The sequence below is a fragment of the Stegostoma tigrinum genome, chromosome 3 (genome assembly GCF_030684315.1).
Source record: "Stegostoma tigrinum isolate sSteTig4 chromosome 3, sSteTig4.hap1, whole genome shotgun sequence".
NCBI lineage: Eukaryota > Metazoa > Chordata > Chondrichthyes > Orectolobiformes > Stegostomatidae > Stegostoma > Stegostoma tigrinum.
In genome coordinates, this window is record NC_081356.1 from 131010646 (window position 1) to 131028395 (window position 17750).

Here is a 17750-nt window from a genome sequence, read left to right on the forward strand (position 1 = left end):
ATGGTTTGCGACTGGGAGGTGCAGTTGTTTGTTGCGAACTGAGCGGAGGTGTTCTGCAAAGCGGTCCCCAAGCCTCCGCTTGGTTTCCCCAATGTAGAGAAAGCCGCACCGGGTACAGTGGATGCAGTATACCACATTGGCAGATGTGCAGGTGAACCTCTGCTTAATGTGGAATGTCATCTTGGGGCCTGGGATGGGGGTGAGGGAGGAGGTGTGGGGACAAGTGTAGCATTTCCTGCGGTTGCAGGGGAAGGTGCCGGGTGTGGTGGGGTTGGAGGGCAGTGTGGAGCGAACAAGGGAGTCACGGAGAGAGTGGTCTCTCCGGAAAGCAGACAGGGGTGGGGATGGAAAAATGTCTTGGGTGGTGGGGTCGGATTGTAAATGGCGGAAGTGTCGGAGGATAATGCGTTGTATCCGGAGGTTGGTAGGGTGGTGTGTGAGAACGAGGGGGATCCTCTTGGGGCGGTTGTGGCGGGGGCGGGGTGTGAGGGATGTGTCGCGGGAAATGCGGGAGACGCGGTCAAGGGCGTTCTCAATCACCGTGGGGGGGAAGTTGCGGTCCTTAAAGAGCTTGGACATCTGGGATGTGCGGGAGTGGAATGTCTTATCGTGGGAGCAGATGCGGCGGAGGCGGAGGAATTGGGAATAGGGAATGGAATTTTTGCAGGAGGGTGGGTGGGAGGAGGTGTATTCTAGGTAGCTGTGGGAGTCGGTGGGCTTGTAATGGACATCAGTTACAAGCTGGTTGCCTGAGATGGAGACTGAGAGGTCCAGGAAGGTGAGGGATGTTGTTTAGGCAGTTGTTTGAATTTGAAGAAACACAGGTCTACAGCTGATTGCATAATGAATTGTCTGATAGATTCATCTAACGTACGCAAATATCACGTGCATGACTACCAATGAAAGTTGTGCAGAGTGGTGAACTTGGCAGCTGGTGAACAAAAGCAAGACCTAGATGCACATTGACAAGTTTGTAACATTTGCTTTGAGGTTACTGTTTATATTCCTGGGAGTTGAGGGCAGAAGGTTACAGCTGTCTCATGACTCTTAAAGCTTGTTTTGCAGAGGTGCACGTTTCAAATTGTGTATCTCCAACCCAGCATTCACAATTACAGTCTAGTAATTATGTATATGATCGCTAATTAAGATTTGTAATACAAGAATTAAGACAGTGGGTGTCATGGATGTATTGACAGGACAAGTAAGTTAAAATATAAATATTATACTTCTGTTAGTACATTTTCAGTTTTATTTCATCAGTTGGGTCCTCAACTTGAGTGGACAATATTGAGGCCTAAAAATGATTGAGCTCCCAAATTGACACCTTGGCTAATAATTCTTGATCGCTGTAATGGACTTTGAGCCAGTTTTCTTGAAAAAATTCCAGTGTGTGTGAGATTTTAATGAATAAATTTTAATTGGAATTGACATTTGAGCATTACAGATAAGTTAGGCAGAAACAAGGTCTTGAATATAAGGTGCACAAACAGAACGTAGACGTCTTCCATCCACAGACATGGTGAACCGCTTGCATAACGAGTATGTATTCAAAAGGTCAGTTGGACTGTTTCGATAAGGTTAATAGCATTGTGGTAGTTAAAATTTTGAGGTGTCCTCCAAATCTTTGTGTGGCCTTCTGGAATGTATTTAATCACTGTTTTCGGGAGGAAACAGCTCATTTAATACCACCTGTCAATTTGCAACTTTGCCAAGGTTGTTTGCTTGAAATAAAATTCCCGAGAACCAAATCTAACAGATGCTGGCCGTACATGTTGGGTTCTAGTTTTTGTGAAATCTGAGCAAAAACATCTGCCTATGAAAACCGGAATACATGGCTTTGGGGCAGCTGGGATATTGGGCTCATATAATGGAGCTGATGAGAATAGTAGTACACAAGTACGGCATCTAGTAATGATATACAGTGCCATGTACTTCTTACCATGTATTATGAGCAGCAGATTTGATAACTCAAGTCAAATGCATGCTCTTGACAAGGAATCCATTCTATTCCCGTCTGTCAGATACATAAATTTCCTTGTACAAAAGTCAGTCTGAAATATGCACTTGCTTTCAGTTCACGTCAGCATTCTGCCTATCACAAAAATTGAACAGCATCTCGTATGAATTTCAGTGCCAGTGCAATGCCTGGTGCATATATCATACATGTCAAATGATTGAGTGATAGACTCCAATAGTATGGTCATATGTTTGTTCATAATCGACTTGGTACAGATGGTCCTCAAGCAGCCTGCACCTGCCAAATTCAAATTCACAGACAATACAAAAGTTGGGTGGTAAATAGTGAGGAGGGTAGCCTTAGACGACAAGATGATTTATACGAGCTTGTCAGATGGACTAATTTTTTAATGGAATTCAATCCGGATAAAGTTGAGGCGATGCACTTGAGCTGGACAAACAAGGCAGGATAATATACCAAGAACAGTTGGACTGAGGGAAGAGTCGAGGGTCAGAGGAACCTTGGTGTGCATGCCCACAGATGCTTTAAGGTAGTGGAACAGGCAGATCTAAGTGGTTAAGGCAGCACCTGGTACACTTGATTTTAATAGTCAAAGCTGAGAGTTTGAGAGCGCAGAAGTTATGGTACAACTGCGTAAAATTCTGGTTCAGCCATAATGAGTGAATTGTGTGCATTTTTGGACTCCACTTTCATGGGAGGAATGCCACTGTTTTAGAGAGAGTACTGAGGAAATTCACTCGGATCTTCCTTGGATGAGAGTTTTGGTTATGAAGAAAGATTGTATACATTGAGGTGTTTTTCCTTGCAACAAGGAAGATTGAGAGGAGACAGTGATTGAGATTTATGAATTATGAGGGGTCAGAAACCAGGCAGACTGGAAGAAAGTTTTCCCTTTGGAGGATAAATGACTGGAGGCATAGATTTAAGGGAAGGAGCAGGAGGTTTATAGCAAGTGAGGAAAATCTTTTTCGCTTGTCGGGTAGGGAGTACATGGAACTCAATGCTTGTAAGGCTGGTAGATGTATAAACCTTCATAATATTTCAGAAGTGTCTAGATGTACACCTTGGTGTTGTGTGGGAAAATGGAATTGGAATAGTTAGGTGATTGTTTTTGTGTATGCAGTGGGCCCAAGGGCCTTTTCCCTGTGCTGTAGATCTTGGACTCTTAAAACCTCTATCGTTCAAAGGATTCTGTGATTAGACAGCACTCCTTGACCAATCCAGTGTATTCTACTAGTTAAACTAAACAACCAAGATAATAAAATGTGAGGCTGGACGAACACAGCAGGCCAAGCAGCATCTCAGGAGCACAAAAGCTGACGTTTCGGGCTTAGACCCTTCATCAGAGAGGGGGATGGAGAGAGGGGGAGGTGGACCGAAGATGGAGAGTAAAGAAGATAGGTGGGGAGGTAGGGAGGGGATAGGTCAGTCCAGGGAAGACAGACAGGTCAAGGAGGTGGGATGAGGTAGGTAGGTAGATGGGGGTGCGGCTTGGGGTGGGTGGAAGGGATGGGTGAGAGGAAGAACAGGTTAGGGAGGCAGAGACAAGTTGGACTGGTTTTGGGATGCAGTGAGTGGAGGGGAAGAGCTGGGTTGGTTGTGTGGTGCAGTGGGGGGAGGGGACGAACTGGGCTGGTTTTGGGATGCGGTGGGCGAAGGGGAGATTTTGAAGCTGGTGAAGTCCACATTGATACCATATGGCTGCAGGGTTCCCAGCGGAATATGAGTTGCTGTTCCTGCATCATTGTGGCACTGCAGGAGGCCCATGATGGACATGTCATCTAAAGAATGGGAGGGGGAGTGGAAATGGTTTGCGACTGGGAGGTGCAGTTGTTTGTTGCGAGCTGAGCGGAGGTGTTCTGCAAAGCAGTCCTCATGCCTCCGCTTGGTCTCCCCAATGTAGAGGAAGTCACACCGGGTACAGTGGATGCAGTATACCACATTGGCAGATGTGCAGGTGAACCTCTGCTTAATGTGGAATATCATCTTGGGGCCTGGGATAGGGGTGAGGGAGGAGGTGTGGTATACTGCATCCACTGTACCTGGTGTGGCTTCCTCTACATTTGGGGAAACCAAGCGGAGGCTTGGGGACCGCTTTGCAGAACACCTCCGCTTGGTTCGCAATAAACAACTGCAACTCCCAGTCACAAACCATTTCCACTCCCCCTCCCATTCTTTAGATGACATGTCCATCATGGGCCTCCTGCAGTGCCACAATGATGCCACCCGAAGGTTGCAGGAACAGCAACTCATTGCGCTTGGGTACCCTGCAGCCTAATGGTATCAATGTGGACTTCACCAGTTTCAAAATCTCCCCTTCCCCCACCGCATCCCTAAACCAGCCCAGCTCTTCCCTCCACCCACTGCATTCCAAAACCAGTCCAACCTGTCTCTGCCTCCCTAACCTGTGCTTCCTCTCACCCATCGCTTGCTCCCAAAGCCGCACCTCCATCTTCTACCTAATAACCTCATCCCACCTCCTTGACCTGTCTGTCTTCCCTGGACTGACCTATCCCCTCCCTACCTCCCCACCTATACTCTCCTCTCCACCTATCATCTTTTCTCTCCATCTTTGTTCCGCCTCCTCCTCTCTCCCTATTTATTCCAGAACCCTCACCCTATCCCCCTCTCTGATGAAGGGTCTAGGCCCGAAACGTCAGTTTTTGTGCTCCTGAGATGCTGCTAGGCATGCTGTGTTCCTCCAGCCTCACATTTTAATAACCAGTTCACTATATACAGTTCATAATGGAGTGGGAGGAACGCTACAGGTAGGGAAGCAGGAAAGTTGACGCTTCGGATGGGAACCCTTTTCCTGAGGGGTCCTGTCCTGAAACATCAACTTTCCAGCTCTACCATTGCTGCTTGGCCCGTTGCATTCCTCCAGCTCCATAGTGTTATCCGTCTTGAGCATCTGCAGTTCTGATTATCTCTCAGCTCTTAACTCATTTACACTTGCTAGATGCAATATGTATTCAAATGCAGGGACCAATTCTCGGGTGAAAAAAGCATACTTTTGGTCCTTGTACTTTTATTATTCAGGAGTTTGTAGGCCCATTAGTTCCTCATTATTTTTTCCTTGGCAGTGGATCAGTCAGAGTCAACTTGCTAGCCAACCAGCAGACTTAAACCAATCAGATGATAAGACCAAATAAATGCATAACTGCTCTAAAAGGTCTCCTACTAATCATCCGTTCTAACAAGTTAAGCTCCTCAACCAAGCAGAATAATTAGGCCTCACTAAAAATGAAATGTGGGACTAACATTAAACAGAATATTGTCAAGGCTAGGTGTTTTGAAAGAGTATGCTAAGCTCAATACCACAGGCAACCTATTATAACCGTCAAAATGCAAAGCAGTTTAGAGAGAGCAATGAATCCATACAGACTTCTGTACTAACACTTTATTAAATGATAAATCTGTATGTCTTGCAACAATGAGATGGTATTTGAAAGGCAAACTTTTTAAAGATTAAAAAAATCTAAAGTGTTTCCTTATACTTGGCAAATGACCAAATCATTCATGAAACCACTTCAGTCTGAGTTAATTATGTAATGTATTCCAAAGGGAATAAAATGCACACGCTTTTACTCTATGGTGTCTTTTTTTTTTCTCTCTTGCTTCTGTTAATGTTGCCTTGTACCACTTCAACTGGAATGGTTTCTTTGTCACCAGAATGCTGAGAGGCTGGATAGAGTAGATGTGAAGAACAAGTTTCCACTAGTAGGAGACAATGACCCGAGGGCACAGCCTTCAAATTGAGGGATGACCCTTTTAGATCTGAGCTAAGGAGGAATTTCTTTGCCCAGAGTGTCGTGGCTGTATGTCCTCATTGCTATCGAGAGCTGTGGAAGCCAAGTCATTGAGTGTATTTCAGCCAGAGATTGCCTTGCTAATCAAGCACATACCAGTCAAGGGTTATGGAGAGATGGCCGGAGAATGCAGTTGAGAAATGTATCAGCCATGATCGAATGGTGGTGTGAACTTGATGGGCTGAATAGCCTAATTCTAGCGAGTTTTGAGAAGATTTGTAGCTCAGGTTGAGATTCTGGATGTGAGTTTGCTCGCTGAGCTGGAAGGTTAGTTTTCAGACGTTTCATCACCATTCTAGGTAACATCGTCAGTGAGCCTCCGACAAAGCGCTGGTGTTATGTCCCGCTTTCTATTTATCTGTTTAGGTTAAATAGAAAGTGAGACATAACACCAGCGCTTCGTCAGAGGCTCACTGATGACGTTACCTAGAATGGTGACGAAACATCTGAAAACTAACCTTCCAGCTCAGCGAGCAAACTCTCACATCCATAGCCTAATTCTCTTTGTATGTTTTATAGTCTTTTCTTCAATTTGAAGGCTCACTGGTGAAGAAATAGCAACTGAGATCATGTACTCCCTTTTAAGGAAGGAAGACTGATCTCGCGTGAAACTGATGCAAGCGTATGGATGACTTGTGTATCCCTTCAACTGAGGACCATGTGCGTGTTGAGACAAGAAAACTTGTATTTGTAAAGTGCCTTCGCAACCCTAAGGTGTTTTATTGGAATGTCATGAATCAAATTTTGACCTCCAGCAATGACAGATTTTGGGCAGGTGAGGATGAAGAAATGGGTTTTAAAATACTTCAGGGAGAGAGATATCGCATGAGAATTCCAGTATTTTGAGTCAAGGCCCAAGACTTTAGTGGAAGAAATGAAATGGTAGTATTGGAGGAATGCAAAACTCTCAGTCTGTGAAACTGAAGGAGGTTAGAGATGGAGAGACAAGTGGCTTTGTAGGAATTTGAAAACTAAGGTCAAAAGCACAAACCATCGCAAGGGAAAATTGAGTTGCTGTGCTTGGAATTTATAATTCCATGTGTTTAATGTAGTAAACTTCTGTTTTACAGATCAAATAACTGCATACGTCAGCCTGCTCCACAAACTGTCTGTTTTGCAAAGTTTGAGCGGTGTCGTTGTGGAATCCTTTCTCTAACGTAGTCTGTAACGTGAGTTAGTCATGGTTTGATATGGTGCAGATGGTGACTAGTAGACGATGACTGGCACTCTTCAATATCTTTGCTTTGAGGGGATACATTAAAAGCCAAAGAACACTTTCTTGTTGGACAAGGAACACATCCAATGAGCAAATAATTTAAAAAAAGACGGGGTAGTTATTTTCAAGTGTTAGCACTTGTTTCTTGAACAGTGGTGATTCAATACTGCTCACAAAATGTTAAATTTTTTTTCTTCTATTCATTTGTGCCAGCATTTCTTGCCCAACCCTAGTTGCTCTTGAAGGTGTTGGTGAGCTGCCTCCTTGAACTACTGTAATCCTCCTCCTGTGGCTTGACCCACCATGCCCTAAGGGAGGGAATTCCAGGATTTTGACCCAGCAACAGTGAAGGAATGGCGATATATTTCCAAGTCAGGATGGTGGGTGGCTCGAAGGGGAGCGTGCAGGTGGTGGTGTTCCCATATGTCTGATGCCCTTGTCCTTCTATATGCTAGTGGTTGTGGGTTTGGAAGGTGCTGTCTGAGGATCTTTGAATTTCCTCATGTAAGTATGTACCTTTTTCTTGCTTATCTGTATTTACCCTTAAGGTGGTGAGGAGTTGCCTTCTTAACTGCTGTAGTCCTTCAGATGTAGGTACGTCCATAGTACTCTCGTAAAAGTAATTCCAAGATGTTGACCCAGTGACAACTGAAGGATCAGCAGTATATTTCCAAGTCAGGATAGTGAGTGGCCTTGGTGAACTTGCAGGTGGTAATGCTTCCATATATCTGCTGTCATTGCTCTTCTGGGTGATAATGGTCATGGTTTTGGAAGGTGCTGGCTCAGAAGGCTTGCTGAATTTCTGTAGTGCATTTTGTAGATAGTACACACTGCTACTACTGAACATCAGATTTGAAGGCACTGTATATTTGTAGATGTGTTCTCCAATAACTGATGTTAAAGAGTAACTACAGAGATAGTTGACATCCTGGTAGTAACCTTCCAAGAATGCATGGATTTTGGCAAAGTCCCATCGATCAAAAAAAATACCAATGCAGTTTTTTTTCATTAAAAAGGGAAGGAGGCCAAAAAGAATTAGTAACTATATAATTCTATCTCGTTGACATTAGTTTTTGGAGAAATTGTTAGAGTCCAATTGTAGTGTCAAATTGACATTCCTATCTATTCATGATGACTTTTCAGTCCCTTAACTATAAAAGTTCCACCTCTGCTTAGAATATTCGGAGTCTTTTCTCCATCCACCTCTTCAGTAGGAGAGTTCCAAAGATTGTCAACCCTCCTAAGAAAAATGTTTCCTTCATCCATGTGTTCAATGAGTGGCCTTTGTTTTCTTGAATTTTGACGACTTGTTCTAGTTTGTACCGCAGGATGACCTGTCCAGAATCATCAGCATCTTGTATGTTGAGTTGAGATCAAACTAAGTGAAACGTTTTCATTTTTAATTCTGAGGAGGATTATTGGCTTGTAAAACTTATTTGTATCTCAATAGTCACATGGCTATTTGAACAATTTTTTCTTTAAAACTGCTGCTTCACAGTCTAACTACAACCTAGTTGCTTTTATTTTTCAGTCTTAATGATGACAAGATAATTTTGCCAAGCTATCTGTTCTAGAAATGTAAAAGTATAATAGTGTCCTTAGAAACATCGCTGATTTTTATTTTATCAGTTTTGGTTTGGATCTGTGAACTTGGAATTTTAAGCTGATGTCTTTTTGCACTTTGGGGAAACTGCTTGTCGCCAGAGAAAAAGAACTAACCAACCTAGTTTTTTTGAGGCGAAGCCTGTAGGTTAATTGCAGACTGATTCTTGGTTAAAAGGGCTCCTACAGACAGGGATCCTGAGAAGAGCATTGTGTTCAAACCGATAGCAGAAGTTGGCTATTAATGTGTAAAACACCTGGAAATTGGTTCCAGCAAGTCTGGGAGAGACCCTGTATTCCAGCAGATTAGATCTTGAATGGGAATTATGATCTCCGGAAAGATTGTCCATCTATCTGTTGGAATTGTTTTGCTCTGTTTTCTGGGGAGGACAGTTTTGACTGCTGATGACACAGCATGGAAATCTTCGAAAGCTCCCTTCCTAAACTCCCTTACCAGCTTTTGGAAGCCCAGAGAGTAAAAACAGTTAGAAGTATTGCTGTCTTTAGCTGAGTGAACTGGAAAGGTGACCCTGATCAGTATCTTTAAAATCAACCAGGGAGCCTACAGCTTTGCTTGTGAAGCAATGAATCAAGAAAGCCATTTAAGCCATCTGTGTTTGTGTTTGTCTGCCTGTCTTGTGTTAATGGGGGATCTGAACAAACAAACATTTTGCGTTGAAAACAGACATTAATGAGAATCAAGCTTTAATTTTTGCTTTACTAAAGTTGTATATTTAATATATTTTTGAGTCCTTTTATTTTATGATACAGAACTGGTTCTGGAATTAATTATTTGCAGTGTCTGAGATTGGTTATTCAAAAGTCTTATTAGGAAACAATTGGCTTAACTATTAAGGCTATTTGAAGGTCATTTCACTGGAGCTTTGTTGGAGAAAGTTGACTTATTTAGTGAGGAGCTCTTGGTCGTCGGGAAATGTTAGGTGAAGGCAAAGGTTGAAATACAAGGGAGAGAATTATAGAACTGAAGTCCTGAACAGCTAAAAATATCACAGCCAATGGAGGGGAGAAGGAAATCGGATGTTTGAGGTGAGAGTTGAATGAAAGTTAGTTTGAAGGAGGTTACTGAGATAAGAGTGAGACTGTGGAGGACTTTATGAATGAGAATTCTAAATTTTGAGATGATGTGAACATTGTTGGCAAACTCAAAATTTGCTGCATATGCATTGAAAAGGATGGTGAGCTGCTTCCTTGAACTAGAGGTCATAGAATGTTGGCATTGCAAGTGAGCAGGACTTTGTGATGATCAAGATGCAGGCAGCAGGGTTTTGAACGAACAGATTATGGCTGTCAGAAGAGCCTGCAGGGATGGGAAATTAGGTCCACTTGTGATGTTGAATCAAACTAATTAGCTAATCTAACAATCGAGAGCCTAACAATTGCTTTGTGAAATGGATTAGGTGTCACTTTCAAATTTGGTATGTCGAGGTATTATGACCTTCAAGAGTCAAGTCAAACAACATGGAAACAGACCCTTTGGCCCAACCAATCCTTGCTGAGCATAATCCAAAACTAAACGAGTCTCACCTGCCTGCACTTGGTCCATCTCCTGTCCGCCCCCAAACATTTCTTACTCATTTGAAACTGCATCTGCTTGAAGTTCATTCCACACATGAACCTCACTGCAGGAAAAGAGTTTATAAGAAAAATCTTTGTGGAAACTTGCTATGTTCAAATTGGCTACTGCAACGTCTACATTATAGCAGCGATTGCACTTCAACTAGGATTTGTTTGAACCTAAAGTGATTCAACATATTGTGAGAAGATTGTAAAAGTAATTATAGAATTCTGCATCACAAGGTGCAATATGGTGAATCATTATACTTCACTTCACATTGAAAGATGTTCAACAGTTGGATAATGTTTTAGTTGAAGCCGCGAGTTTTAGGCAATCAATATATACATTTAGTAAATGTAGTTCATTAGTAAATCAGTTAATTGTGAATTCTGTTTGAAATTTTAGAGATCAGACCCACAGCTTCTTGCCCAGTTCTACTATGCAGATGAAGAGCTAAATCAGGTTGCAGCTGAATTGGATAACTTAGATGGACGTAAAGACCCACAAAGATGTACGCTGCTGGTCAACCAGTTTCGTTCCTGCCAGGTAATTGTGACAATCACACCATAGTGTATTGCTAATCGGGTTATCCATGTTTATTCATAATCCTATCACTTGATATGCTATTTTCAAGTTGCAATCCACCGTGGTACGGTGGCTGCAACCTCACAGTGCCAGGGACCCGGGTTTGATCCCAGTCTCTGGTGACTGTCTGTCTGTCTGTCTGTCTGTCTGTCTGTCTGTCTGTGTGGAATTTGCACGTTCTGCCCGTGTCTGCGTGGGTTTCCTCTCAGGTGCTCCGGTTTCCTCCCACAGACCAAAGATGTGCAGGCTAGATGGATTGGCCATGCTAAATTGCCCATAGTGTTCAGGGGTACGTGGGTTATATGGGGATGGGTGGGATGCTTCAAAGGGTGTTGTGGACTTGTTGGGCCGAAGGGTCTGTTTCCACACTGTAGGTAATCTAATCTTAAAAAAAAAAATGACTGAAAAGCACATCAGGCTATTTTGGATGTTGGATCAAATCTTGGCACACCCAGCAGCCTTGTGGGCGTTTCTTCTCACACATTTCAGGCTTATTGCTAGCTTCTCTTTAGCATGGGCTAAAATGGCTGGCATCGAATGTGACTCTTTAAAGTAATAAAATGTGAGGCTGGATGAACACAGCAGGCCCAGCAGCATCTCAGGAGCACAAAAGCTGACGTTTCGGGCCTAGACCCTTCATCAGAGGGGTGCTCCTGAGATGCTGCTGGGCCTGCTGTGTTCATCCAGCCTCACATTTTATTATCTTGGATTCTCCAGCATCTGCAGTTCCCATTATCACTGACTCTTTAAAGTGATGCCTTCGACTGCAATTTCTTTTGGTAAAGAGTTAAAAGCTGGGCTGTTTGTGCAGGGTAATGACTTGAAATTGTACAAACTAAAACATGCATAGTAACTATTACTGGAAACGTTGTGAAAGCTAACTACTGGATGTTGACTTGATAGTCCCAGATTCCCAAGTAGTGGTAATGTTAAATACATTGCTTGGTAAATGTAATTGCACAAAAATAATTTGGTTTAATATACTTAGCTTTGCACAAGCTCTGTTTAGAGTAAAGAGTTTTAGATCACATGTAGGCCTTGTGTCTCACCCAGCACCCATCTATTCTAATGTAAGCACACAATGCTGGAGAAAATTGGCAGGGCTGGCAGCATCAATGTAGAAAGAAACACTTTGTTTCAGGTCCGATATGATTCCTCTTCAGAGCTGAACCTAGTCCTGTTTTCCAGTACTAGGTCCGTTGTGCTATGCTGCTTCAAGTGAATATCTAAATATTTCCTAAATGTTGGAATTAACTCTGCCAATTCTCTTGCACACTAATTTTTTGTTTGGTGCATGCGCGGTTGCGACTCCTGAAACCGGAACACAGTACGTCTCCTCACTGATCGGACTGTGCGGTACAACAGAGATGCATTCGCGCAGCTACAAGGGGACATTGTAACTCCTCCCTTCTACCATCTTTTGAAATAGTGAGTTCCAGACCCTTAACACCCTTTGTGTGGAAAAAATGTTCTTCCTTTTAAATAACTCTAACCTCCTTGAGTTCACTTTTTAAATGTATACTCACTCTTCCTATGTACCTTACTTAGGCCCCTAGTAATTTTGAGCGCCTCAATCAGGTCTCCCCTCATAATCATAAGGATCCCACTACAAAATTTAGTTTAAACGTCCATATGCAAACTCCCCCTTGTTGAAATATGCCTAAACTACATGTTCCACCTTCCCTGTTATGGAACTGGCAATACAGGAATCTCAAGGCACCTTTCTGCACCATCTCTTGAGCCGCACAGTCATCTGCTCCATCCACCTGTTCCATTACTCATGAGCACCCCTCATTAGGAGTAATCTGGAAATTACAACATTTTTGAGGTCCTGCTTTTCTATCTGCTATCTTGCTCCCTAAGCCCTCATTTGTGGGACCACAGCCCTCTTTGAAAATGTTTAAGTGGTATCAATGTGAATCATGGCAACTTCCTGTTTACCCTCCCCTCCAACCACCCTCAGAATGCTGTGCAGCAATTCGGTGACATACTTGACATTGGACCTAGGGAGGGCAACACACTACTTTGGAGTAACATCTGCACGTGCAGAGACACCTTGTACCCCTCAGTATTGAGACCCCACCATTATAACTCCTCCACTTTGTCTGCTTTCCCCCTACCCCCTCACTCCTTGTGCAGGTGGGTTTTGACAGCATTCACCAGAGGGACTGTCACTCTCCATTTCCAAACTTGTCTGTCTGTCTCCCTTTTCCACTGGTCACTCATTTTTCCCTGACTGCCTTTCCTTATAGTGGGTGGTAACCGCATCTAAAAATGTGCCATCCAAGTAACTCCCAATGTTGCAGATGCACTGCAGTACTTCCAGCTTACACTCCAGGCCCAAACCCTGGCCCTTAAACTTGTCTTACCGGTAGTCCTGACTGCAGATGTTGTCATCCAAACTGCCAGGAGTATCTAGGCTTTCTACGTACTGCAGGCTGTGCAACAGAAGAGAGTGGGTTCCCTTGCCATACCTTCTGGTAAAAATAAACGTGAGCCTTAAAAATAAGCCAAATAGAAAATTAAAGTTTTCCTCGAAAAAGAAGCTGGGATTCTTCCCTTCCCTTATTACTTTTGAAAGTGAAAAACAGCAACCTGCTTCCAATTGCCTCACTGTGGTACGCTCATGTCAGCTTCCTGCTCTGACTGGTTGTCTTCCGTTCTAATATAAAGATTTGAAAAATCTTATCCATATTTCTTTCCTGAATCTCACTTGGGTCTCTGCTCTTATTGTCCATTTCACAGTGATGCTGATGAGTGCTGCTGCCAGTTGTCTTTGCAATAAAGTGTTTTCTTTTATTTGACGTAATTGAAAACTCTTCTTCTTCATTAAATATGATGGTTGAGAGATTTAATGGATTGGTAATCCAGCAGGATTAATGATGCAGAAACACAGGTTAAAATCACCGAACCGTGACAGCTGGAGAATTTAAATACAATGAATCAAATTAAATCTAACATTAATATGAGTTGGTAGTTGGAAAAGCCCATCTGGATCGCTTCTTGGAGCATGTCTGCCTGATCAAGTCTAATGTGATTGCAGGCTCGTAGCTCTGTGTATGACTTAACTGCCTTCTGAAATTGCCTCATAAACAATGGCATACGGATGATAGGTCACCTTGCTAATGATGCTCATATCCCATCAATATATTTTTTCATGAATTTGTATGGCTTAACTTTGAAACAGTTGAAAGCTTCTGTTCTATGCCAGTCAGTACAGGGATACCACACTGTTAGTTTCTGTGCAAACCTCACATAAACGAGGTGGAGAATTAATGTAAATTCCAAGATAATAAAATGTGAGGCTGGATGAACACAGCAGGCCAAGCAGCAGCATGCTGCTTGGCCTGCTGTGTTCATCCAGCCTCACATTTTATTATCTTGGAATTCTCCAGCATCTGCAGTTCCCATTATCTCTAATGTAAATTCCATATGGTTTGAAATTCCATGAGCCTGACATCCATCATAGCTAACTGCTTAAGGCCGTGGTTTGGATTTCTGCTAAATTTCTGCAACTTGATCAAATTAAAGTTGGTATTTTTTCATGCAATCACCAGTTTTTTTAATTCAATCAGTGTGTGAGTTTATTTTTGATGTGAGTCATGAATGTGTTTTTAAGTGCCTTTGTTTAGTTTGCACAATAGGCTCTGCTGTTCAAACGCGAACTGAGATCTAGCTGGAAACCTATTCATAATGTATTTTAGAATATGTGAAAGTGACTTAATTTTTCAGAAATACATGGCGATTTGATTTTCTCGAAGCTTAGGGCATACTATACATGGGAATCGGAATCCTGCAAATAGGAACAATAAAACTAAATTCAGACATGTTGAACTATTCAGACAGCATGGGCACACTTCTGACGTTACTGTGAAGGGCCCACCTTCTCAACCCTTGCCCTTCATCTGAGGTGTGGTGACTGTCGAGTTCAACTTCGCAGTGGCAATCTCTCTTGTTCGCTGTCTCACTTCGCCTCTCTCCACAAACCTATTACTTATCTCTAATACTGTACCTTCGCCTGGACCCTTCTTTGTGGACTTTTAACTGTCCTTCATCTCTTCTTCAGGAACTGTTCCAGAAATGCTATTATCCATTATGAAAGACTTAATAGTTTAGCACTTGGAAAATTGACAGGTTTGGATAAATTCGGCATGGATTTACAAAGGGGAAATCATGCTTGACAAATCTAAGTACATTCTCAAAAAGCTCTGGTTGGAGCAACCAGTGAATATTGTTTGTTTGGACTTTGAGAATGCATTTAATAACACCAATAAGAGGTTAGCATGTAAAATTAAAGCACGTGGGATTGGGGATAGTGTATGGATATGGCTGGAGAACTGGCTGGTAGACAAGACATCAAGAGTAAGAATAAACAGGTGATTTGAGTGGCAGCCAGTAGAGTATTGCAGAGATCAGTGCTTGGACACTAGCTATTCATCCGAGCTGGGTGGACGGTGAATTGTGGGGAGGTTGCAGAAATGCTTCAGTATACTTTGGACAGTTGAGCGAGAGGGCAAATGCGTGGCGAGTGAATTATATTGTTAATAAATCTGAGGTTATCCACTTTGGATTATTATCTGACTGATAGATTGGGAAAGGGGAGGTGCAATAAGGTCTGGGTGCAATTGTACAGCAGTCTCTGAAAATAAACATGCAGTTGCAGCAGGTGGTAAAGAAGGCGAGTGGTATCTTGGCTTTCAGCGTGAGAGGAGTTGAGTACAGAAGCAGGAATATGTTGCTGAAATTGCACAGTGCCTGGTAGATTTGGTCATGTCACCTGAAGTAGCATGGTCTGGGTGTGGAGGGAGTCCAGTGCTGAATCTATCCAATTTTGTTAGCTTTCCAAGTACTCCACTAAAAAAAAATTATAATGGACTGTAGCTTTTCTACAGTAGTTGCCGATGTATGATTCCTTACAGCACAGAAGCAGAACCCTCGGTCCAATTCATCCACACTTGAGACAACCCAATCTGACCTCATCTATTTGCCAGTATTTGGCCCATATCCCTCTCAACCCTCCTTTATTCATACACTCCTCCAGGTGCCTTTTTAAATGTTGTAATTTTACCACCTTCCACCACCACTTTTTGTAGCTCATTCCATTTACCCACCACCCTCTGCCCCTCAGGTCCATTTTAAATCTTATAAAAACCAAAAGAACTGTGGGTGCTGTAAATCGAAAACAAAAACAAAAGTTGCTGGAAAAGCTCAGCAGGTCTGGCAGCATCTGTGAAGGGAAAAAAGAGATCATGCTTCTGATCCGGTGACCCCTCCCCGGAACTGATGGTAGCTACTGAGGAAGGGTCACTGAACCCGAAATGTTAACGCTGATTTTTTTTTCTTCACGGATGCTGCTAGACCTGCTGTGTGTTTCGAGCAACTTCTGTTTTTGTTCCTTTTCAAATCTTTCCCAACTCACCTTTTGGACTTGCCACACCCTAGAAAAATCCTGGGCTATTCACCTTATTCATGCACCTCATGATTTTATAAACCTCTAAGGTCACCCCACAGTCTCTGCTCCAGGAGGGAAACAGCCTCCACCTCTCTCTCCAGCTGAAATGCACCAGTCCTGGCAACATTCTTGTAAATCTTTTCTTCACCCTCTCAAGAGGGTGAGAGGGCTAAGAGAGGACATGAGATATTGCTGGCAAACATGGTTAAGGAAAATCCCAAAGCCATTTATTCACATATAAAGAGCAAGAGGGTAACTAGAGAAAGGCTTGGCCCATTTAAGGACAAAGAAGGAAAGTTGTGCGCTGAGACAGAGAAAATGGGTGACATTCTTAATGAGTACTTTGCGTCGGTATTCACCAAGGAGAGGGACATGACGGATGTTGAGGTTAGGGATAGATGTTTGCTTACTCTAGGTTAAGTTGACATAAGAAAGGAGGAAGTGTTGGGTATCCTAAAAGACATTAAGATGGACAAGTCCCCTGGTCCGGATGGGATCTATCCCAGGTTACTGAGGGAAGCGAGAGAGGAAATAGCCAGGACCCTAACAGATATCTTTGCAGTGCCCTTAGAGACGGGTGAGGTCCCAGGGGACTGGAGACTTGCTAATGTTGTCCCCTTGTTTCAGAAGGGCAACAAGGATAATCTAGGTAATTATTGACCGGTGACCCTGATGTCAGTGGTAGGGAAGCTACTGGAGAAGATACTGAGGGGTAGGATCTATTCCCATTTGGAAGAAAATGGGCTTATCAGTGATAGGCAACATGGTTTTGTGCAGGGAAGGTCATGTCTTACCAACTTAATAGAATTCTTTGAGGACGTGACAAAGTTGATTGAGGGACAGGCTGTAGATGTCATATACATGGACTTCAGCAAGGCGTTTGATAAGGTTCCCCATGGCAGGCTGATGGAGAAAGTAAAGTTGCAGAGGGTCCAGGGTGTGCTAGCTAGATGGATTAAGAAACTGGCTCGGCAACAGGAGACAGAGTAGTAGTAGTAGAAGGGAGTTTCTCAAATTGGAGACCTGTGACTCGTGTTCCACAGGGATCTGTGCTGGGACCACTGTTGTTTGTGATATATGTAAATGATTTGGAGGAAGGTGTAGGTGGTCTGATCAGCAAGTTTGCAGATGACACGAAGATTGGTGGAGTAGCAGATAGTGAAGGGGACTGTCAGAGATTACAGCAGAATATAGATAGACTGGAAAGTTGGGCAGATAAATGGCAGATGGAATTCAACCCGGTTAAATGCGTGGTAATGTATTTTGGAAGATCAAATTCAAGGACGAACTATACAGTAAACGGGAAAAGTCCTAGGGAAAATTGAACAGAGATCTGGGTGTCCAGGTCCATTGTACCCTGAAGGTGACACCGCAGATCAATAAGGTGGTCAAAATGGCATATGGCATGCTTTCCTTCATTGGACGGGGTACTGAGTACAAGAGTTGGCAGGTCATGTTGCAGTTGTATAGGACTTTGGTTCAGCCACATTTGGAGCACTGTGTACAGTTCTGGTCGCCACATTACCAAAAGA

The 17750-nt window shown here is 43.1% G+C and overlaps 1 protein-coding gene across 3 annotated transcripts in view; it reads left to right on the forward strand.

Moving 5' to 3' along the window:
• The window catches only part of zfyve28 (zinc finger, FYVE domain containing 28), a 202988-nt gene that overhangs the window by 56119 nt on the left and 129119 nt on the right, over positions 1-17750 (forward strand). For all 3 annotated transcript variants that reach the window (XM_048527089.2, XM_048527088.2, XM_048527090.2), the window contains exon 2: positions 10587-10727. In XM_048527089.2, coding sequence (XP_048383046.1) covers positions 10587-10727 — 141 coding nt within the window. The remainder of the gene's footprint in view (positions 1-10586; positions 10728-17750) is intronic.